Genomic DNA, 22,734 nt, shown 5'->3' with positions numbered 1-22,734 from the left:
TATTTTCCCAACACTTACATTCAAACAAAATTACTTATATGCATAAAATACCCCAGGTTTCCCAACATAAATGCATTAAAAAAGGACAAATTGTAGTGGATGACGCCGCTACAATTGTAGTGCACTTGCTTTGGGTAAAATGTATTAGTAGTACATCTGTTGTTGATACCTAAAATTTTGTAATCCAGTTAGTTGTTAATTAAATTAAAAAATTTGGGAATCGACTTTGATCCCTAAGCAAAAATCAATAATTGCATTTTGCATATTAGTTTCTTTCTTTTATCCATTATTTAACCCATATATTTACATTGGATAGATGACTGGTGGATTTAAGAGAATTGTGTTGAACTTCCACAATAAATTGGTTTGAGCCAATAAGAGCATAAATTTTTTGCCAAGTACATAAAACACTCAGTGGCCGAAATTTATAAATGGAAGAACTAAGCGGTGCCAAGGTGGAAAAAATTAATTCATTAGAGTAAATTAGGGGGATATAGACATTAATTTTATAAAGAAAATTCAAAGGACATTGCAGCAATTTCTTCGCAACCACATCACGGCGAGATTGGTTCTATTTCAACGGCCTATATTGGTGGGAACAATGCAAGATCGTTGCCCTTGCCCTTCCCATCCCCTCCCCTTCCCTTCCCTTCCCTTCCTCCCCCCGGGCCCAAAAATTAAGATATTATAATGATATTCCTATCCATTCCTTCCCACATCTGTCCTTTCTCCACGTTAAATTTCTATGAGCTTGCGCGCAAGACTCGACTCAACTCCTCAGGATTCGATCCAAACCTCAACACACACGCCCGAGTCGACATCATCATTAATGCATCGCGGTCGTACACATCGGGAGAGACGACAAAAGGAAAACAATAAATTAAAAAGGAAAAGATGTGAGCCAATCCAAGCTACGATTGGCCGGTCAACAAGAAAGAATATCGGAAGCAAATTCTGGGAGCTTTACGCGAGGTTTGAGAGGGAAAGGAATGTCGAGAGTAATATATATTTATTTTAAAACAAGAAACGTGGGATTAATAGTTCACACATTAAAAGAAAAAGCAAAAAAGAAAAAAAAAAAACAGTATAAAAGGCTCATTGGAACGGCCGCTTCCGCGCGACCCTTAAGACACGCAACAATTAGAGAGGACGGCTCACAATTTGAGAGACAAAAAAGAAAGAGAAAAAAAAGTAAAAAGTAAAAAAGAAAAAAAACACTATAAAAAGAAACAATTTGATCGTCCTTTTTTTTTTTTTGTCGAAATGGAAATATATCAAATAGCTCGAAAGTCTGAGTAGAAAAGACTTGAATTTTAACAAATTAAAGCCAAAAGGGTTTCGGAGGGCTGGACGCCTCGTTGATCAAATTCTCCAAATCCCACGAACAGCTGGTCTCATCTAAGGCTTTCAACCGTTGCGATACTCTCCGTCTGTTCAGCGAAAGCCGATCTCCACCCATCTCACCAACCCGTGCACTAATTCTCCATCGTTGTTCTGGCACACGCAGCTTATTGCTCCTACCGGCGAATCCGAGGAGTAAGACCCGTCAATATTGATTTTGAGGGCATTTGCAGTCTGGCTTTTCCAGTTCTGAGGTAAGGAGCCTTCGTCACCGTGCGCTTTCTTCTTTGAGTTTGCCTGATTTGTAAAACAGAGATTCTTCGCCTTGGCTAAGCTGATGATTTTCTTTGGGTTCGGTTTCTGTTGGCGAAAAATTGTGTTGTTTCTCTCTTTCCAGATCTGCCAGAGTACTGTGGCTAGGAGATTGAAACTTGTTGAGGTATGGGTGACATCTTGAAGCCATTCATCTATTCGACGAAGGCCGTAGCGTGAGATGTGGATCCGTAAGGCTGGGTCTTGCCAAACTTCTCGGTGTCGTTGCTGCTTTCGTCCGGCGGTCTGGTTTGCTTTCTCTTCGAAATTCTCGAGACCTTGTTGCCGGCTTGCCCATCGCCGCGGCCCCTCACCATTCACCGCGCTTACTGCCGGCTTAGCCATCGTCGCGCCTCTACCTCGCTTGCCGGCTTATTCTAACACCACAGCAGCAGTCCCTGGCGGTTTCCGGTGATTCCAGGCGGCATCCGGGCTCCACTTGACGCCACCGCTTGATGTTTTGTTTCGTCTGCTACGTTTGATTTCCTTTCGCAGGTTGCATAGAGCAGACTAGCATTGATCGAATCCACACTGTCGCCGTCAGGGAGGGTCCGGGCGACCCCACCTTTCTAGTTAGACTGGCCAACACCAACGAACCATCACCGTTGCATCTTTTGTTCTAGCGAACCTGTCTGCAATTTGCTGCGTCCGTGCTGAATTGCCATCGCTGCTGCTTTGGTCCTGACGTCCGTCCTCACCCGTCGCTGTAAAGCTGCCCGTCGTCAGTCCCAATTCTTGGAAAGAAATACTTCAAACTAGGTAATTTCTTGAACCAATTTGATAGGTAGCAATTATTGATTATCTAAGTTGATAGTATTCGATAATAATCTTGATTTGTTTGAGATTTTTAAGCATTTCCATGTTAGGAAATTTCTTATTTCAATAATTTGATCTGGGTTATGGATTGCATAAACAATTTTTTTTTTAAATTTAATAATAATTTTGATTTTCCTTATACGTAAATTTTAATTCAATAAAAGATTACATAAACAAACCATCCAACCTAAATGAATATAAGTTAATAAAGTTTCATAAAATTCTACTTTCCCAATCTTCTTTTGGAAATGCATATATAATTAAAATAAAAAAGCATCTAAAATTGTCAACAATCCAGCTTTTTTAGATTTATTTTTCGTGTTGCTTTTAACTAGTAAAAGTACAATAAAGTAACTCCACAAAAGCAGCATTTTGTTCGTGAACAAAACGATCAGGCCACTCAAAGCATCCTTGCACAGTAGTAGGTTTGCTTCTGACGCTATTGCAATCGGGGTGCATTTTTTTTGTCTCTCTTTTTAATTTATTTTTTGGATTGTCATCTTGTCAAGTAACTCCTTTCCCTTTTCTTTTCAATGAGAAATTTTAATCTCAAGCTAGTGCCAATTCTTCTTTTCTTTTTCCTTTTTAGATACATGTGCTTCATATTTACATTTTACTTAGACGTCAAACTTCTGCGTTTTGTTGATTTAACTCCGGTGGGCCCCAGGCCAACGGAAGTGAAAACTTGTGGCTTTGCTTCACCAACACGGTTCTTACCCTTTTTTTCTGGTCACCTTTCTGGGAAAAAAAAAAGGTAACGAAAAAAAAGGGAAAAAGCGAAAAGACGACACATTCCAATTAAAGGACAAAACCGACCAAAATAAAATAAAATTAAAGGACAATGATATGGTCTACCACCGATAGTGGATTTCCAGCTTTACCCTTTCACTAGCATAAGAAAAAAAAAACCTGGTTTCGAGCTTGCATCGGTGAATTTTATGTTTTATTGGTTGTTTGATTAGATCTTTATTGCCGACACAATTATACATTTTTCCCTTGAAATATATATATTTTCACAACACATAAAAATTGATAAGTAATTTACGTATGATTTTCTTATACTTGAATAACATTTTAAATTTTAACAACAAAGTAAACGGTTTTGCTTTTTTTTTTTTTTTTTGGTAAGAACAGTTATGCTTTCTAAAAAGCACAAAAAATTAAGTCTTACGAAAACTGCTCTGATCATTGGGATTTCCTCCTTACGTTCTATTTTATTATATGTCATTTGTGAAACTAGAATATGCGTATACTTAGGCCTATCAATAATTCCCTTAACATTATCCATAAATTATCCAGAAAAGAAAACTTAATCATCACATTTGATTTAATATAACATTTCTAGAGCAGTACACTAACGTCAATATGCCTTCCTAATTTTAGGTTTACTTAGACTTTACTCTGGTGGGCCCCGGGCCAACCTTCGGAATCGGAATTTCACAGGACTCAAATAATATAAACTTGCTCGAAATACACGATACCGAATTTACCATCTACCAGTCAACTTGGGGTGCTTTGGCCATTTCTTAATCCTTCAATCATATATCTGCAATTTCTCTCGATCAATTCCGCAACATGACGGAAATGGAAACTGAGCCTCGCTTACCTATCTGACCATTGTTTCTTGGCCTCTGTTAAAGCATGTCAAATTTTTTGTGATTTGCTTTCAGAATTTTAGCGGACGCAGATAAGATGGAAAGAAAAAGGAGCTCTTCTCTGGAAACGGGATCCACGAGCCATGGCTCCTCTGGAATTCAGTACGATGTGTTCTTGAGTTTTCGAGGCCCGGATACTCGCACTACCTTCACAGATTACCTCTATCATACCCTGCTGGATAAGGGTATCAGTGTTTTCATAGACAAGCAGGGGATTGACGTTGGTGGAGAGATCGGTCCCAAGATTTACCAAGCCATCAATGACTCGAAAATCTGCATTCCCATCTTCTCTAGCAATTACGCCTCTAGTAGCTGGTGCTTGCGCGAGCTAGAACACATGATGCAGCGTTGGAAAACCAACGAATTGGAGGTTATGCCCATTTTCTATGATGTGGAACCTTCTGACGTGAAGCTTGAAACCGGAGTGTATGTGGATGCACTAACTCTGCATAAAGAAAAACATGGGCCTGAGATTGTGCAGTGCTGGGCGGAGTCACTCAAGGAAGTTACTGGAATCAAGGGATGGGACACCAAGAACACAGGGTATGTTAACTCACTCCACTCCATCTTCCCTTTTCTCTCTGTTTCTTTTGCTTGAAGGCAGATTATGATTTGAAAAGCACAATTTTTTCTTAGTTCTGGACCAAAAATTATGATGGATATCGCTGTGAATTCTACACTCCATTGTCTCGACTCAAGGATTACCTATCGTCCTAGGTTGAACAAAACCATATTGAATCATGTATTTATTCTTTTGTTTGCTGGGTCCAGCGTCAATTTCATAACTTCAGGTTCTTGTTTGATCTTGTAAGTGAAAAAGTTTGCCACCAATCTTAAAATTCACTTGATATTCATTGTTCGACATAAGCATGATAACCTATCATCCTAGATTGAACATAACCAGAGAGTCATGTATTTATTCTTTTGTTTGCTGGGTCCAGCGTCAATTTCGTAAGTTCATGTTATTCTTTGATCTTGCAAGTGAAAAAGTTTGCCAGCAATCTAGTAATTCACTTGATAATGTTTTGTGTCCTGACACAGCCACGGAGAACTTGCCCATTTGATTGCTCGGAAAGTGTTGGTTAAACTTAAGGTGTCTTGTGTGCATATATCCGATCATTTAGTTGGAATGGACGAGTCAGCAAATGAAGTAGTAGATTTGCTGAATGTTACATCTGAGGACGTAAGGCTCATTGGTATGTGGGGAATGGGTGGAATAGGCAAGACAACTCTTGCCAAGGTTGTCTACAACAAACTATCTACTAATTTTGACAGTTGTAGCTTCATTTCAGATATTCGAGAAGCATCGCAAGGTTCTGGTCTGTTAAATATGCAGAGGCAGTTACTCTCTGACATCATTGGTAACGTAGTGGTTGAACCTTCTAGCATTGATCATGGAAAGAATATGATCAAAAATCGATTTTGCAGAAAGAAAGTTCTTATTTTTCTTGATGATGTAGATCATGAGCACCAACTTATGGCATTGGTAGCAAAGGAAGAATGGTTTGGTTCGGGAAGTAGAATAGTTGTTACAACAAGAGACAGAAGTGTTTTCTGTAAACTCCAATATCAGTTTGAACATTGTTTGATTTATGAAGTTAAGGAACTCAACAATCTCACAGCTCTTCAACTGTTTAGCAAGCATGCCTTTAGAAGCAACTCTCCTCCAAATGCATTCTTGAGTTTGTCTAAGAAAGTTATTGCAAAAACCGGAGGGCTTCCACTGGCTATTGAAGTTATTGGCTCATTGTTATGTGGAAAAAAAGAGGAAAGAGTGTGGCAAGATACATTGAAAAAGATGGAATATTGTCAACAGAGGGACGTGAAGGAAAAGTTAATGTTGAGTTATCAGGCATTAGATCATCTGCAACAACAAATATTTCTTGATATCGCTTGCTTTCTAGCTGGACAAGATAAGAGCTATCCATGTTACATGTGGGATGGCTGTGGATTTTTTCCAAGTGAGGGGATTGATGTTCTGCTTTTAATGTCCTTAGTGAAGATTAGAGAATGGAATGAACTATGGATGCATGATCAGCTTAAGGACTTAGGCAAGAGCATTGTGTATGAAGAAAATTGCAAAGACCCCACAAAGGGTTCTCGAGTGTGGCGGGATTGGCAAGGTGGTTCAAATATTGTCCAGCAAAAGAAGGTATAAGTCTAAGTGCACCCTCGTATTCTTTTTTCATTGCAGAAAACTTCCTTGGTCTGTTTTGCCTTTATTTTGGGCTCTATTTGGAACTCCACAATTTGAACCGACTCTTTCTCAATTTAGGGAACCGAAACTGTTGCAGCATACTATGATCAATCTAAGGAGCCTCTCCAAGACTCTGTTTTGACATCAAAAGACTTTATCAAAGTGCCAAATATTAGATTTCTCTCATTGTCTGGTTGGACCCTCTCTGGAGACTTTGGGGATCTCTTTTCAGAATTGAGATGGCTTACTTGGGGGGATTGTCCAAAAGAAATACAAGCAACCAACTTTTGCCCAAAAAATCTAGTCATCCTTGACCTGTATCAGAGCAGCTCAATAGATGAACATTGGGGTGGTTGGACTCAACTCAAGGTATGTATGTGTGTGCAAATAATTTGGGATAACAAGTTGTATTTTCTTCCGGTCACACCAATTCTTGTGTCGCATGTGGTCGTCGATTGTCATCCTTGATCTCCTTTTTATTATTATTTTATTGAAGTCTATTGGTTTAATTCATAAAACAACTCTTGGTATTGAATAAGGCTTATGACACCAATCCCTCTTTCCTTAGGTCTGAAACTTAACCGTTATGTTTTCACTAGAAAAACATCAAATCAAACAATTACTTTACATTTATGTCCTAGATGTCATTCAAAAGATAATGCCACTTGTATATCCCCGGTGAAGACACTTTGGTCAACGGAAAGACTGGTACCCTTGACCACTTTTATTCGTTGATTCAATATTGTGTTAATAGATAATTTGTTGTGTTAATGGAGAGAATTTAGCTTGTGTAGATTTTTCAAGATTGCATTTGTCATTTTTACCTAATCAAATAATCAACTTACCGAAAAAAGGAAAAAGATGTTATGATTTGGTTGGCAGTCATCAATCCGCATTGCATTTTATAGTTTTACATTGATATTATGTTATTGTTGTTTTACCATTTATGCCAATTCTTCTCCAATGGTTTTCTTCAATTCAAATTGCTTGTAGCGGCATGATTAAAAGGTATTGTAATTTGTACATTCTATGTTACTAGTAACTACATTTTTGGGTTGCACAATAGATAAATGTAATGACTTGATTAGATATTCATACATATTTCGTGATTTATATAATTTGTAAGGTTTTTCGATTGTCTAATGGAATAAATGTCACCGCTTAATATCTATTGACTATCATTACTATTTAAAGAATAATTTATAAACATTCACGTTGTTTTGAGTTCCCTAATCCCCCTAACTAGTTGTCACAAATAATAAATGTTTAAAGTTAAGTGAAATATAAGTAGTGACCATCTATAATATACAAGGATGCTATGCAGAAGAAAAAGCAAACAATGGAGAGAAATTAGCAAATAATAAAAATTGGTAAATAAATTTGAACATGCAAACTAATTTATTTTGAACATCAATACTATTAAATGAACATTATACTCTTTTGAGCTTATGTGAAAGCTAATACGGCCCTTATTTTAATAAATGAAACACAAAAGTAAAAAGTAAAGGTGCAAATATAAATTAGTTTATAGTCAGAAAACATGTAAGATTATTTTCTATATTGAAATTTAGAAGATACATTCACATAGGAACAACCGTGGAGTTTACAGCCATAAGTGCGAGTGGTGGGGACAAAATCGCTACTTTGATGATGACGTTGAAAAGGAATGTTATAATTATAGGATGTGTTGGCTCGAGGGGGGAGTAATTTGAGAACATATCCATTTTCTTTTATTTGTAGTTGGGGACAGTATTGGAAGAAATGAAAAAAGTGATAATGCTTTTGGCTTAAGTTAGGAAAGTATGTACAGAGTATTTATAAAGTTACTTTTATGGAATGTTTGCTTAGTTGATATATTTGCTTATGTCCTGCAAAATTAATATAAATTAAACTCGTTGGATATACATAATCATTTGACAGGTGGTTATAAGATTGAAGGTCCTTGATTTGTCGGATTGCAGAATGTTGAAAGGAACTCTAGAGCTCTTTGCAATTTTATCCTTAGAAGAATTAATTCTAAAGGGGTGTGAAATGCTTACGAAACTTTCTAACTCAATCGAAATGCTGAAATATTTAGTTGAGTTGGATGTCTCATGCACAAACATTGTAGAGTTGTCAAACAATATTATTAATCGAAAGAACCTGAAAGTGTTGAAGATTGACTGCATTTGCAAAAGTTACCTGATGCCACTAGGATGATGGAAAAACTTGAGAAAATTTAGGGAATAGGTTGCTGGCAGCTAGTAGCTAGAAGTGATTTCTAGTGATATTGTCGAACTTTCATCCTTGAAGATTTTGAAATTAACAAAAACTAATGTGGAGAATATACTAGTGCTTCCACAGAGTTTGATCAGTTTGCCTATCCTCACACGTTTCAGAAAAAAGATTTGGAGATCTCCAATTTAGTGAGTTTAAAAAAATCTGAAATTATATTTTCCCATACCATAGTAGATGTTCTCGTCTACGGGAGCAATGTTATAATCTTTTTTTCTATTATTCGATGGGGGGTAATTTAAGAATAGATTCATTTCTTTTTGTTTGTTGTTGGAGACAACTTTGAAACAAGTGCGATGAAGAGTGGTTTTGGCTTAAATTAGGAATGCATATACATAGTATTTATAAGGTTATTTTGGTGGAATAGTTGCTTAGTCGATATATTTGCTTATGTCTTGCAAAATTAAGATAAATTAAACTTGTTGGATATACATAATCATTTGACAGGTGGCTACAAGATTGAAGGTCCTTAATCTGTTGCCTTGCAGAATGTTGAAACAAACTGATAAACTTTTTGCATTTTTATCCTTAGAAAAATTAATTCTAAAGGGGTGTAAAATGCTTAAGAAACTTTCTGACTTGTTTGTCATGCTGAAATATTTAGTTGAGTTAGAAGTCTTCTGCACAAGTATTGTAGAGTTGCCAAATAACATTGTCAATTTAAAGAGCTTGAAAGTGTTGAAGATTAACGATAGTTGCATGCAAAAGTTACCTGATGCCATTGGGATAATTGAGAAACTTGAAGAAATTTAGGAAATGGTTGCCAGCAGCTAGAAGTGATTCCTAATGATATTGTGGGATTAAGATCCATGCAGATTTTGAAATTAACAGAAATTCGTGTGAAGACGGTATCAAAGTTTCCACAGAATTTGGGAAAGTTTATATTTATCTTCACATGTTTTAGACAAAAGGTTCGGAGATTTCAAATTTAGCTCAAAAAAATATGAAATTATGTTTTTCCATAACATTCTATATGTTATCGTTTATGGGAGTAGTGTTGGTTATAATCTGACTTTTTATTATTCGATGTCGGGGTAATTTAAAAATAGATCCATGTTCTTTTATCGATTGTTGGGAACAACATTGGAAGAAATGAAGGGTGATGAAGAGTGGTTTTGGCTTATAGGAATGCATGTATAGAGTATTTATAAAGTTACTTTTGATGAATGCTTGCTTAGTCGATATATTTGCTTATGTCCTGCAAAACTAATAAACCCGTTGGATATATCTAATCATTTGACAGGGGGCCAGCAGATTGAAGGTTCTTGATTTGTCAGACTGCAGAAAGTTGAAAGAAACTCCTGAGCTCTCTGCATTTTCATTATTAGAAAAATTAATTCTAAAAGGGTGTCAAATGCTTACGAAACTTTCCGACTCGATCGGCATGCTGAAATATTTAGTTGAATTGGATGTCTCAAACACAAACATTGTAGAGTTGCCAAATAGCTTTGTCAACCTAAAGAGCTTGAAAGTGTTGAATATTAACGGTAGTTGCATGCAAAAGTTACCGATGCCATTGAGAAGATGGAAAAACTTGAGGAAATTTATGGAGTAGGTTGCCGGCAGCTGGAAGTGACTTCTTATGGTATTCGGGAACTACAAGATTTCGGGTCGTTGAAATCAATTAAAACTCGTGAGGAGAATGTACCGAAACTTCCACAGAGTTTGGTAAGTTTACATCTACACTCACATGTTTCTGGAAAAAGATTCGGAGATCTCCAATTTAGTGAGTTTAAAAAATCTGAAATTATGTGTTCTCATAACATTGTAGATGTTATCGTTTATGAGAGCAGTGTCGGTTATAATTTGTCTATCTATTATTCGATGCCGGGGTAATTTAAAAATAGATCCATGTTCTTTTATTAGTTGTTGGGGACAACATTGAACGACACGAAGGGTGACGATGAATGGTTTTGGCTTAAGTTTGGAATGCATGTACACAATATTTATAATGTTATTTTCATGGAATACTTGCTTAGTCAATATATTTGCTCATGCTCCACAGAACTAATATGAATTAAGCTCGTTGGATATAATATAATTATTTGACGGGTGGTTACATGATTGAAGGTCATTAATCTGTCGTACTATAGAATATTGAAAGAAACTCATGAGCTCTTAATTCTAAAGAGGTGTGAAATGGTGACAAAACTTTCCGACTTGATCGGAATGTTGAAATATTTAGTTGAGTTAGAGGTCTCATGCACAAGTATTGTAGATTTGCCAAATTGCGTTGTCAATTTAAAGAGCTTGAAATTGTTGAAGATTGACGGTAGTTGCATGCAAAAGTTACCGATGCCATTGAGATGATGGAGAAACTTGAGGAAATTTGTGGAGATGGTTGCCGGCAGCTAGAAGTGATTCCTAGTGATATTGTGGGATTGAGATCCTTGCAGATTTTGAAATTAACAGAAACTCGTGTGGAGAATTTACCGAAGTTTCCATAGAACTTGGCAAAGTTTATATCTATCCTCACATGTTTTAGAAAAAAAGGTTGGGAGATTTCAAATTTCGTTAGTCTAAAAATTGAGAAATTATGTTCTCCCATAACATTCTATATGTTATCGTTTATGGGAGTAGTGTTGGTTATAATCTGACTTTTTATTATTCGATGTCAGGGCAATTTAAAAATAGATCCATGTTCTTTTATTGATTGTTGGGAACAACATTGGAAGAAACGAAGGGTGATGAAGAGTGGTTTTGGCTTATAGGAATGCATGTATAGAGTATTTATAAAGTTACTTTCGTTGAATGCTTGCTTAGTCAATATATTTGCTTATGTCCTGCAAAACTAATAAACCCGTTGGATATATCTAATCATTTGACAGGGGGCCAACAGATTGAAGGTTCTTGATCTGTCAAACTGTAGAAAGTTGAAAGAAACTCCTGAGCTCTCTGCATTTTTATTATTAGAAAAATTAATTCTAAAATGGTGTCAAATGCTAACGAAACTTTCCGACTCGATCGGCATGCTGAAATTTATGGAGTAGGTTGCCGGCAGCTGGAAGTGACTTCTTATGGTATTCGGGAACTACAAGATTTCGGGTCGTTGAAATCAATTAAAACTCGTGAGGAGAATGTACCGAAGCTTCCACAGAGTCTGGTAAGTTTACATCTACACTCACATGTTTCTGGAAAAAGATTCGGAGATCTCCAATTTAGTGAGTTTAAAAAATCTGAAATTATGTGTTCTCATAACATTGTAGATGTTATCGTTTATGAGAGTAGTGTCGGTTATAATTTGTCTATCTATTATTCGATGCCGGGGTAATTTAAAAATAGATCCATGTTCTTTTATTAGTTGTTGGGGACAACGTTGAACGACACGAAGGGTGACGATGAATGGTTTTGGCTTAAGTTTGGAATGCATGTACACAATATTTATAATGTTATTTTCATGGAATACTTGCTTAGTCAATATATTTGCTCATGCTCCACAGAACTAATATGAATTAAGCTCGTTGGATATAATATAATCATTTGACGGGTGGTTACATGATTGAAGGTCATTAATCTGTCGTACTATAGAATATTGAAAGAAACTCATGAGCTCTCTGTATTTTTATCATTAGAAAAATTAATTCTAAAGAGGTGTGAAATGGTGACAAAACTTTCCGACTTGATCGGAATGTTGAAATATTTAGCTGAGTTAGAGGTCTCATGCACAAGTATTGTAGATTTGCCAAATTGCGTTGTCAATTTAAAGAGCTTGAAATTGTTGAAGATTGACGGTAGTTGCATGCAAAAGTTACCTGATGCCATTGAGATGATGGAGAAACTTGAGGAAATTTGTGGAGATGGTTGCCGGCAGCTAGAAGTGATTCCTAGTGATATTGTGGGACTGGGATCCTTGCAGATTTTGAAATTAACAGAAACTCGTGTGGAGAATTTACCGAAGTTTCCATAGAACTTGGCAAAGTTTATATCTATCCTCACATGTTTTAGAAAAAAAGGTTGGGAGATTTCAAATTTCGTTAGTCTAAAAATTGAGAAATTATGTTTTCCCATAACATTCTATATGTTATCGTTTATGGGAGTAGTGTTGGTTATAATCTGACTTTTTATTATTCGATGTCGGGGTAATTTAAAAATAGATCCATGTTCTTTTATCGATTGTTGGGAACAACATTGGAAGAAACGAAGGGTGATGAAGAGTGGTTTTGGCTTATAGGAATGCATGTATAGAGTATTTATAAAGTTACTTTCGTTGAATGCTTGCTTAGTCAATATATTTGCTTATGTCCTGCAAAACTAATAAACCCGTTGGATATATCTAATCATTTGACAGGGGGCCAGCAGATTGAAGGTTCTTGATCTGTCAAACTGTAGAAAGTTGAAAGAAACTCCTAAGCTCTCTGCATTTTTATTATTAGAAAAATTAATTCTAAAAGGGTGTCAAATGCTTACGAAACTTTCCGACTCGATCGGCATGCTGAAATATTTAGTTGAATTGGATGTCTCAAACACAAACATTGTAGAGTTGCCAAATAGCATTGTCAACCTAAAGAGCTTGAAAGTGTTGAATATTAACGGTAGTTGCATGCAAAAGTTACCTGATGCCATTGAGAAGATGGAAAAACTTGAGGAAATTTATGGAGTAGGTTGCCGGCAGCTGGAAGTGACTTCTTATGGTATTCGGGAACTACAAGATTTCGGGTCGTTGAAATCAATTAAAACTCGTGAGGAGAATGTACCGAAGCTTCCACAGAGTTTGGTAAGTTTACATCTACATTCACATGTTTCTGGAAAAAGATTCGGAGATCTCCAATTTAGTGAGTTTAAAAAATCTGAAATTATGTGTTCTCATAACATTGTAGATGTTATCGTTTATGAGAGCAGTGTCGGTTATAATATGTCTATCTATTATTCGATGCCAGGGTAATTTAAAAATAGATCCATGTTCTTTTATTAGTTGTTGGGGACAACGTTGAACGACACGAAGGGTGACGATGAATGGTTTTGGCTTAAGTTTGGAATGCATGTACACAATATTTATAATGTTATTTTCATGGAATACTTGCTTAGTCAATATATTTGCTCATGCTCCGCAGAACTAATATGAATTAAGCTCATTGGATATAATATAATCATTTGACGGGTGGTTACATGATTGAAGGTCATTAATCTGTCGTACTATAGAATATTGAAAGAAACTCATGAGCTCTCTGTATTTTTATCATTAGAAAAATTAATTCTAAAGAGGTGTGAAATGGTGACAAAACTTTCCGACTTGATCGGAATGTTGAAATATTTAGTTGAGTTAGAGGTCTCATGCACAAGTATTGTAGATTTGCCAAATTGCGTTGTCAATTTAAAGAGCTTGAAATTGTTGAAGATTGACGGTAGTTGCATGCAAAAGTTACCTGATGCCATTGAGATGATGGAGAAACTTGAGGAAATTTGTGGAGATGGTTGCCGGCAGCTAGAAGTGATTCCTAGTGATATTGTGGGACTGGGATCCTTGCAGATTTTGAAATTAACAAAAACTCGTGTGGAGAATTTACCGAAGTTTCCATAGAACTTGGCAAAGTTTATATCTATCCTCACATGTTTTAGAAAAAAAGGTTGGGAGATTTCAAATTTCGTTAGTCTAAAAATTGAGAAATTATGTTTTCCCATAAAATTCTATATGTTATCGTTTATGGGAGTAGTGTTGGTTATAATCTGACATTTTATTATTCGATGTCAGGGTAATTTAAAAATAGATCCATGTTCTTTTATCGATTGTTAGGAACAACATTGGAAGAAACGAAGGGTGATGAAGAGTGGTTTTGGCTTATAGGAATGCATGTATAGAGTATTTATAAAGTTACTTTCGTTGAATGCTTGCTTAGTCAATATATTTGCTTATGTCCTGCAAAACTAATAAACCCGTTGGATATATTTAATCATTTGACGAGGGCCAGCAGATTGAAGGTTCTTGATCTGTCGGACTGCAGAAAGTTGAAAGAAACTCCTAAGCTCTCTGCATTTTTATTATTAGAAAAATTAATTCTAAAAGGGTGTCAAATGCTTACGAAACTTTCCGACTCGATCGGCATGCTGAAATATTTAGTTGAATTGGATGTCTCAAACACAAACATTGTAGAGTTGCCAAATAGCATTGTCAACATAAAGAGCTTGAAAGTGTTGAATATTAACGGTAGTTGCATGCAAAAGTTACCTGATGCCATTGAGAAGATGAAAAAACTTGAGGAAATTTATGGAGTAGGTTGTCGGCAGCTGGAAGTGACTTCTTATGGTATTCGGGAACTACATTATTTCCAGTTGATGAAATCAATTAAAACTCGTGAGGAGAATGTACCGAAGCTTCCACGGAGTTTGGTAAGTCTATGTCTATATTCACATGTTTTAGAAAAAGATTCGGAGATCTCCAATTTAGCGAGTCTAAAAAATCTAAAATTATGTTTTCTCATAACATACTAGAAGTTACATTTTATAAGAGTTGTGTTAGTTATATTCTGTGTTTTTATTATTCAATGTCGGGGTAATTTAAAGAAAGATCCATGTTATTTTATCGATTGATGGGGATAGCGTTGGAAAAAATGAAGGGTGACAGAGTGGTTTTGGCTTAAGTTAGGAATGCATGTAGAGAGTATTTGTAAAGTTATTTTTGTTGAATGATTGCTTAGTCAATATATTTGCTTATGTCTTGCAAAACTAATATAAATTAAACTTATCGGATATACCTAATCATTTGACAGGCGACTACAAGATTGAAGGTCCTTTATTTGTTGGATTGCAAAATGTTGAAAAAAACTCCTGAGCTCTCTGCATTTTTATCCTTAGAATTTCTAATTCTAAAGGGGTGTACAATGCTTACGAAACTTTCCGACTCAATCGGAATGCTGAAATATTTAGTTGAGTTGGATGTCTCAGGCACAAACATTGTAGAGTTGCCAAATAGCATTGCCAATCTAATGAGCTTGAAAGTGTTGAGGGTTAACGGTAGTGGTATACAAAAGTTACCTGAGTGCATTGGGATGTTGGAGAAACTTGTGGAAATTTATGGAGTAGGTTGCAAGCAGCTAGAAGTGTTTCCTAGTGATATTGTGAGACTACAATCCTTGGAAATTTTGAAATTAACGGAAACTTGCATGGAGAATATACCGGAGCTTCCACAGAGTTTGGTAAGTCTGTCTACCCTCATATGTTTCAGAAAAAGATTTGGAGATCTCTAATTTAGTGAGTTTAAAAAATCTGAAATTATGTTTTCTCGTAACTTTGTAGATATTATTGTTTATGAGAGCAGTGTCGGTTATAATCTGTCTATCTATTATTCGATGCCGGGGTAATTTAAAAATAGATCCATGTTCTTTTATTAGTTGTTGGGGACAACGTTGAACGAAATGAAGGGTGACGATGAATGGTTTTGGCTTAAGTTTGGAATGCATGTACACGATATTTATAAAGTTACTTTCATGGAATACTTGCTTAGTCAATATATTTGCTCATGCTCCGCAAAACTAATATGAATTAAACTCGTTGGATATAACATAATCATTTGACGGGTGGTTACATGATTGAAGGTCATTAATCTGTCGTAATATAGAATGTTGAAAGAAACTCATGAGATTTCTGTATTTTTATCATTAGAAAAATTAATTCTAAAGGGGTGTGAAATGGTGACAAAACTTTCCAACTCGATTGGAATATTGAAATATTTAGTTGAGTTGGAGGTCTCATGCACAAGTATTGTAGAGTTGCCAAATTGCGTTGTCAATTTAAAGAGCTTGAAATTGTTGAAGATTGACGGTAGTTGCATGCAAAAGTTACCTGATGCCATTGGGATGATGGAGAAACTTGAGGAAATTTGTGGAGATGGTTGCTGGCAGCTAGAAGTGATTCCTTGTGATATTGTGGGACTGAGATCCTTGCAGATTTTGAAATTAATAGAAACTCGTGTGGAGAATTTACCGAAGTTTCCACAGAGCTTGGCAAAGTTTATATCTATCGTCACATGTTTTAGAAAAAAAGGTTGGGAGATTTCGAATTTCGTAAGTCTAAAAATTCAGAAATTATGTTTTCCCATAACATTCTATATGTTATCATTTATGTGAGTAGTGTTAATTATAATCTGACATTTTATTATTCGATGTCGGGGTAATTTAAAAATAGATCCATGTTCTTTTATCGATTGTTGGGAACAACATTGGAAGAAACGAAGGGTGATGAAGAGTGGTTTTGGCTTATAGGAATGCATGTATAGAGTATTTATAAAGTTACTTTCGTTGAATGCTTGCTTAGTCAATATATTTGCTTATGTCCTGCAAAACTAATAAACCCGTTGGATATATCTAATCATTTGACGGGGGCCAGCAGATTGAAGGTTCTTGATCTGTCAAACTGTAGAAAGTTGAAAGAAACTCCCGAGCTCTCTGCATTTTTATTATTAGAAAAATTAATTCTAAAATGGTGTCAAATGCTTACGAAACTTTCCGACTCGATCGGCATGCTGAAATATTTAGTTGAATTGGATGTCTCAAACACAAACATTGTAGAGTTGCCAAATAGCATTGTCAACCTAAAGAGCTTGAAAGTGTTGAATATTAATGGTAGTTGCATGCAAAAGTTACCGATGCCATTGAGAAGATGGAAAAACTTGAGGAAATTTATGGAGTAGGTTGCCGGCAGCCGGAAGTGACTTCTTATGGTATTCGGGAACTACAAGATTTCGGGTCGTTGAAATCAATTAAAACTCGTGAGGAGAATGTACCGAAGCTTCCACAGAGTTTGGTAAGTTTACATCTACACTCACATGTTTCTGGAAAAAGATTCGGAGATCTCCAATTTAATGAGTCTTAAAAATCTAAAATTATGTTTTCCTGTAATATTCTAGAAGTTTCATTTTATAAGAGTAGTGTTGGTTATATTTTGTGTTTTTATTATTCAATGTCAGGATAATTTAAAGAAAGATCCATGTTATTTTATCGATTGATGGGGACAATATTTGAAGAAATAAAGGGTAACGAAGAGTGGTTTTGGCTCATGTTAGGAATGCATGTAGAGAGTATTTATAAAGTTACTTTTGTTGAATGATTGCTTAGTCGATATATTTGCTTATGTCCTACAAAACTAATATAAATTAAACTCGTTGGATATATCTTTTCATTCGACAGGTGGCTACCAGATTGAAGGTTCTTGATTTGTCAGACTGCAGAATGTTGAAAGAAACTCCTGAGCTCTCTGCTTTTTTATCCTTAGAACAATTAATTCTAAATGGGTGTCAAATGCTTACAAAACTTTCCGACTCGATCGGAATGCTGAAATATTTAGTTAAGTTGGATGTCTCATTCACAAGAATTGTTGAGTTGCCAAATAGCATTGTCAATATAAAGAGTTTGAAAGTTTTGAAGATTGACGGGAGTTGCATGCAAAAGTTACCTAATGCCATTGGGATGATGGAGAAACTTGAGGAAATTTATGGAGAAGGTTGCCGGCAGCTGGAAGTGATTCCAAGTGATATTGTGAGACTATCATACTTGCAGATTTTGAAATTAACAGAAACTCGTATGGAGAATATACCAAAGCTTCCAGAGAGTTTGGTAAGTCTATGTCTGTCCTCAACAGTCTCGGAAAAAGCTCCTGAGATCTCCAACTTAGTGAATTTAAGAAATTTGGAATTTTGTTTTCCCCTTACATACCTTGTGTGTCCCAGGATTCCAAAAAGTTACATGTCCAACCCATATTGTAGGTTAGAACTTTCAATTTTCACCAGCAGAAGCTCATATTTGGGTTGCTTTCATTGTCTAAAAGAACTTGAACTTGAGAACTGTGACAACTTGCGTTGTGTTGGACATCTGCCCTCTGATTTGAGGGTATTTACAGTTACCAATTGCAGATTTCTTGAAGTTGTGGACCTTTCCAACTTATCTAACTTCAAGAATCTCGAGGACCTTACAGTATGGGATTGTTCGAGTCTAGTTGAAATTCGAGGTCTTGACAGACTGGAATCATTGAAAAGTCTTTACATCAAACACTGCAGTCCCTTGCTTTGTTTACCTGATCTATCCACCTGGAAGGAGCTGGCGGAGTGGGATGTTGATGCTCTTGTGACAGATTTGGCGAGAGGAAAACAAGTAGCTCGAAGTGATGATCTCCCACTCTAGCACTTCAAAAAAGCTTATAGGATTGGCAAATCCTTATTATGTTGGCTCGTGTTTTATTTGATCCGTGATACTAGTAGGTTCCTTTTATTTATTTATTTTTGGGTCATGGAGGATTTCATGTGCTGAGGCCTCTACTTTTGATGAACAAAGGATACATACGTTGTTAGGCCTCTTAGAACTTTGTTGGAACTTTTTGGGCCTATGATATTATTGGGTTTTGACCACGCAATGCAAATCCCAAAACATTGTATCCTATGTAGAATAGCCACATTCTTGGCCATTATGGAAGTGCAAACTACTTAAATTTCTATTTTTCAATGTCTTTGGAATTTCTATAGCCTCTCAAGTTCAACGGTCCAACTTGTGTTCGAGCAAAAGTCCAAATCTTTGAAAGCAAACTCATATTCATATCGATAAGGAAAAAAAAAAATATATATATATATATATATATATATGTAAGATGTTTTGGCTTATCCCTATCATTGTCATCACGTCGCCATTCATCAAACTAGTGAAGAAGTCTCAAGAAAATAAATAAATAAATAAAATGTCAAAATATCACAAAAATTGTGGTCCAAGTCTACTACGTCCAAGCAAGGTCGTCGCCTAGGGCCCAGGCAACTTGATTTAGTAATTGGCATTAATTTTTGGGCCTTGGTCAAATTTGGCAGGCTGTCTGCTATTGGCTTGAAATGATAATTTTGCCATCCCCTCTCAACATGTCCCAGCAAAGATTAAGTTGCAAAAAATACCATGTTAAGTTGCATCCCGATTAAGTTCGTCAACATCGTGCTACATTCATTTCCGCTGATAAATTTTTCCATATTTGGCTAATGCTGATTGAATAAAATAATGACGGCTTTTCCAACCAAAAAAATAAAAATAAATAATGACGGCCTTAAAACAAGGCAAATCGGGCAATTCATGAGGAGTCCACAGATCTATTGATATGGAAATTTACCTTAGGGTTTAGACAAGTAGGATTAATGCGTTTAGCGTACAATACAAGTGTCATGATACAAGGCATCAAATACCGAATACGATGTCGCTAGCAAGGATTTTATGAGCACACAATGTCGGACAATCCTTTTCTTGTCCAAACATAACTTTCCTTATGCTGTACTCTCTCTTCAGTGGTAAGACGCCCAGCAAGGCTCCCCAAATCAAGCCACTGCTGATAAGTCGTCGGATCGGTATTGCGACAGGCAATGCGGCCGAAGCCCTATTTGGCAATTTGTGATAAAACCTTCTACGAGAATCTTCAAGATACCAAACGAGGCCTTTCACTATGTTGCCAATAGAATACATTATGGGCCTTCACCTCTCCTCTGATAGAAGACATGGAACGCTTGCATTTTCTGATTCGAAATGGCCGGTTGTCCTCAAACTAGGCAATTCACCATTCCTTTAGCTACTCTTTATGATGCTAATGTCTAGAGTTTCATATACAACACCCTGCTCCACGTTCCAGCACAAACGTCGAATACCTTGTCCTTGTACCCACAGTTGCAGAATTTAGCCTGTGTTTCAAAATACAACGTGGGGTATCGGTATTTTGTGGCCACTGACCACCAGTGCTCTCCTGAAACAACGTCGACTCCTGTGTAATTTGTTGCCAATCCTCTTCCCCATGCTGGTACCACACATACATTGGAGATGGATTTTGAGTTAGCAAAGGGAAGGTAACTGGGGTTCCCTTTATCTATCTCCTGCTTCGCCCATTCTCGATATCAATGTGTAGTAAATCTATTTTAGACTCTAAGATCAGTAATGTGGTCAATGTGATATAAAACCTCTCGTAGATATTTTACGTTCGATGTTTCACGCTATCATGGGTAAACAATCCACCATATGGACCATCTACTAGACTCGTTCTTACTTTGTTTATGACATTAATAGGGTATCACATTATTGGGGTCTGACCATGCATATGGATCCAAAAAACTGCATCTGACATAGAGGAATATCATATATGGGGGTAATTTGTCAAAAAAAGTCAAAATTCTATCATGTGGCCACTAACTCGGTCTTAAACTTTTAAGTTTAGCCGATTTAGTCCTAAATCTTTTGAAGATTTTTTTAATGTGGTCCATCCAACCAATTTGCCTTGAAATCGCTAATGTGGAGATTCAATTAGTGCCGGGGATGAAATAGCATTCTGCAATATTTTTGAATTTTTTGAATTTTTTCCCTTTTTTCTTTAGTTTTCTTTCTATTTTTTTTTCCTTTTTTATTTTTCTATTCCCTCCGCCGATCACCAATCCAAGTGACAGCCGGCAAAGGTTGCTAGGGTGAGGGCGTAATAATGAAGATGTGACAACAGCAGATTCACATTCGCGAGAAGAGACTGACATGAATGCCAAACCAGCTACCATAAGTTGATACCAACCATTTACAAAATGTAGGAAACAATGTCCAGAACCTCAGGGACACGTCCAGAAGGTCAAGATAACAAGTCTTGAAATGTGGAAAGTGAAATCCTACAAGCTTATGATTATAAATGGATGAAAGAAGAAGAGCGCACACACTCAACCAAACTGTCAGATTTAGCTTATTCGATCAAAGTTTATGTTTCTTTTCTTTTGTGAGGCTTTCACACTTGACTATGATTGAAGTTCGTACCGTCAGATCTTAGTTTTGATTCATTATTAAGTCTGGTTCTTTTACCTTTTTACACTGTAATCGTCCAATCAATTACACAATGACAAGAAGTTCTCAAATTTGTTAATTTTAAACTCGGTCTTTATTGAAGAGAATTTATAAAGAGAGCTGGCTTTCATTTGGCTGTTTGTTTTGCGATAACAGGACCAAATCGGTCTTCTAGCATATCGCTTTCGTACTATTAATATTGACATTGTTGCCCGACTAAATCCCGCTACCATTATTTTCGTATCTCTGTCCATCCTAGTTATATCATAAAAATATTCTAAGATATTTCAGTACTATAAGGAGAAGAAGAAGTGAAGCGTATAGTGATTAATTAATTATTAATCTCAACTTCTCCTTCCCTGTTCCCCTTTATTATCCCGTCCAACTGCATGTTTTCCTCAATTGCTTATCAAAATATGATATAAGGACATATGTCTTTTCTTGACAAAAATGAAAGTCAGGACACAGGAGATATGTTTTACTTATTCTAATGCACAAATACGGTCAAGAAATATGAGTTTGAAGAGGAATTTTTATGCTCAATTTTTTTTCTTTCTCTGCAGATCAAGAATAGTAATCTCACTATATCTCTTGGCAATGGCTTCACAAAACTCAATCAGGCATGATGCTAATAGATTTGTCATAGCTAAGTGGATCACTCAGATTTATATAATCAGCCACCTATTTCTTATTAGGATTTAGCGACATCAGAATAATTGAGAAAATTACTAAACTTATTGTACTTATGTCAATTCAATTTTAAACCTCTCAATTTTGTCAATCTAGTTATAAACATTTTGGTAATTTGACAATATAGTTCATCCAGCTAATTTTGGTTGGAAATCGCTAACGTGGACACCAGCTGGCGCTAACATGAATTTTTTTGAATTTATTATTGTTATTTTCTTTTCTTTTTTTTTCTTTCCTTTTTCTTTTCTTTTCTTTTCCTTCTTTTCCTTATTTTCCTTTTTTTTTTTTCATTGGTAACATATCTTGCATCGCAGTCTCAGGACTAATTGCCCTTCATTGGAACAATCCTAATTCAACCATTCCTTGTGCTTACAACTCAAAAAAGCTCAACATTGCCAAAATAAATATCTTAAAACCTTCTAAAACACTAGAAGAATGATGTATTGTTGCTAATTAGGGGTGGGCATGGTTCTATAGTAGAACCTAAAACCTTATAATTGAACTGATGGGAACTTGTAGGTTTTAGGTTCTAATGTATGCGGGGTAGATTACAAGTTCCAAAAAATGAGAAACCTATTTGAACGGGTAGATTCAGGGTTCTTTGATTGGAGAAACCTAGAACTTGGAACCTATAACCTAAAATAAGTTTTAATGTTTTTATTGGTTCATGTCTTTGCACGATCCTCCAATT

At 36.1% G+C, this 22,734-nt stretch overlaps 3 protein-coding genes across 4 annotated transcripts; all 3 read left to right on the top strand.

Annotated features, from left to right (window-relative positions):
• Positions 1–2,283: 2,283 nt before the first annotated feature.
• On the top strand, positions 2,284–9,348 carry LOC104437154 (disease resistance protein RPV1). The gene is made up of 5 exons (XM_039309561.1): positions 2,284–2,412; positions 4,140–4,667; positions 5,166–6,276; positions 6,400–6,690; positions 9,043–9,348. Exons 2-5 carry the CDS (start codon positions 4,162–4,164, stop codon positions 9,346–9,348), a joined length of 2,214 nt encoding a protein of 737 aa, XP_039165495.1. The 5' UTR covers positions 2,284–2,412; positions 4,140–4,161.
• A 762-nt stretch (positions 9,349–10,110) lies between these two features.
• Positions 10,111–14,470, top strand: LOC120291112 (disease resistance protein RUN1-like). 2 transcript variants are annotated; one of them, XR_005548954.1, is made up of 3 exons: positions 10,111–10,263; positions 11,586–11,698; positions 12,884–14,470. XR_005548954.1 is itself a non-coding variant. In XM_039308071.1 (2 exons), exons 1-2 carry the CDS (start codon positions 11,525–11,527, stop codon positions 13,475–13,477), a joined length of 768 nt encoding a protein of 255 aa, XP_039164005.1. In that variant the 5' UTR covers positions 11,180–11,524; the 3' UTR covers positions 13,478–14,470. The 2 variants fall into 2 exon arrangements, 1 of the variants encoding a protein (XP_039164005.1); XM_039308071.1 differs by lacking the exon at positions 10,111–10,263 and having other exon boundaries at positions 11,180–11,698.
• Positions 14,471–14,506: 36 nt separating this feature from the next.
• LOC120291111 (leucine-rich repeat-containing protein 7-like) lies at positions 14,507–18,984 on the top strand. The gene is made up of 2 exons (XM_039308070.1): positions 14,507–15,725; positions 17,715–18,984. Exons 1-2 carry the CDS (start codon positions 15,342–15,344, stop codon positions 18,702–18,704), a joined length of 1,374 nt encoding a protein of 457 aa, XP_039164004.1. The 5' UTR covers positions 14,507–15,341; the 3' UTR covers positions 18,705–18,984.
• Positions 18,985–22,734: the final 3,750 nt, after the last annotated feature.

Source organism: Eucalyptus grandis, chromosome 3 (assembly GCF_016545825.1).
Source record: "Eucalyptus grandis isolate ANBG69807.140 chromosome 3, ASM1654582v1, whole genome shotgun sequence".
NCBI classification, from domain to species: domain Eukaryota; kingdom Viridiplantae; phylum Streptophyta; class Magnoliopsida; order Myrtales; family Myrtaceae; genus Eucalyptus; species Eucalyptus grandis.
This window is presented reverse-complemented; position numbering and strand designations above follow the sequence as displayed.

What these genes read in the sequence shown, in the direction of transcription:
- LOC104437154 (XM_039309561.1), top strand. Translation starts at nt 4,162, where the DNA reads ATGGAAAGAAAAAGGAGCTCTTCTCTGGAAACGGGATCCACGAGCCAT. An exon ending in TGGGACACCAAGAACACAGG is followed by an intron (nt 4,668 to 5,165) that starts GTATGTTAACTC and finishes GTCCTGACACAG; the next exon opens with CCACGGAGAACTTGCCCATT. An exon ending in GTGGTTGGACTCAACTCAAG is followed by an intron (nt 6,691 to 9,042) that starts GTATGTATGTGT and finishes ATCATTTGACAG; the next exon opens with GTGGCTACAAGATTGAAGGT.
- LOC120291112 (XM_039308071.1), top strand. Translation starts at nt 11,525, where the DNA reads ATGGTGTCAAATGCTAACGAAACTTTCCGACTCGATCGGCATGCTGAA. An exon ending in CGAAGCTTCCACAGAGTCTG is followed by an intron (nt 11,699 to 12,883) that starts GTAAGTTTACAT and finishes ATCATTTGACAG; the next exon opens with GGGGCCAGCAGATTGAAGGT.
- LOC120291111 (XM_039308070.1), top strand. Translation starts at nt 15,342, where the DNA reads ATGTTGAAAAAAACTCCTGAGCTCTCTGCATTTTTATCCTTAGAATTT. An exon ending in CGGAGCTTCCACAGAGTTTG is followed by an intron (nt 15,726 to 17,714) that starts GTAAGTCTGTCT and finishes TTCATTCGACAG; the next exon opens with GTGGCTACCAGATTGAAGGT.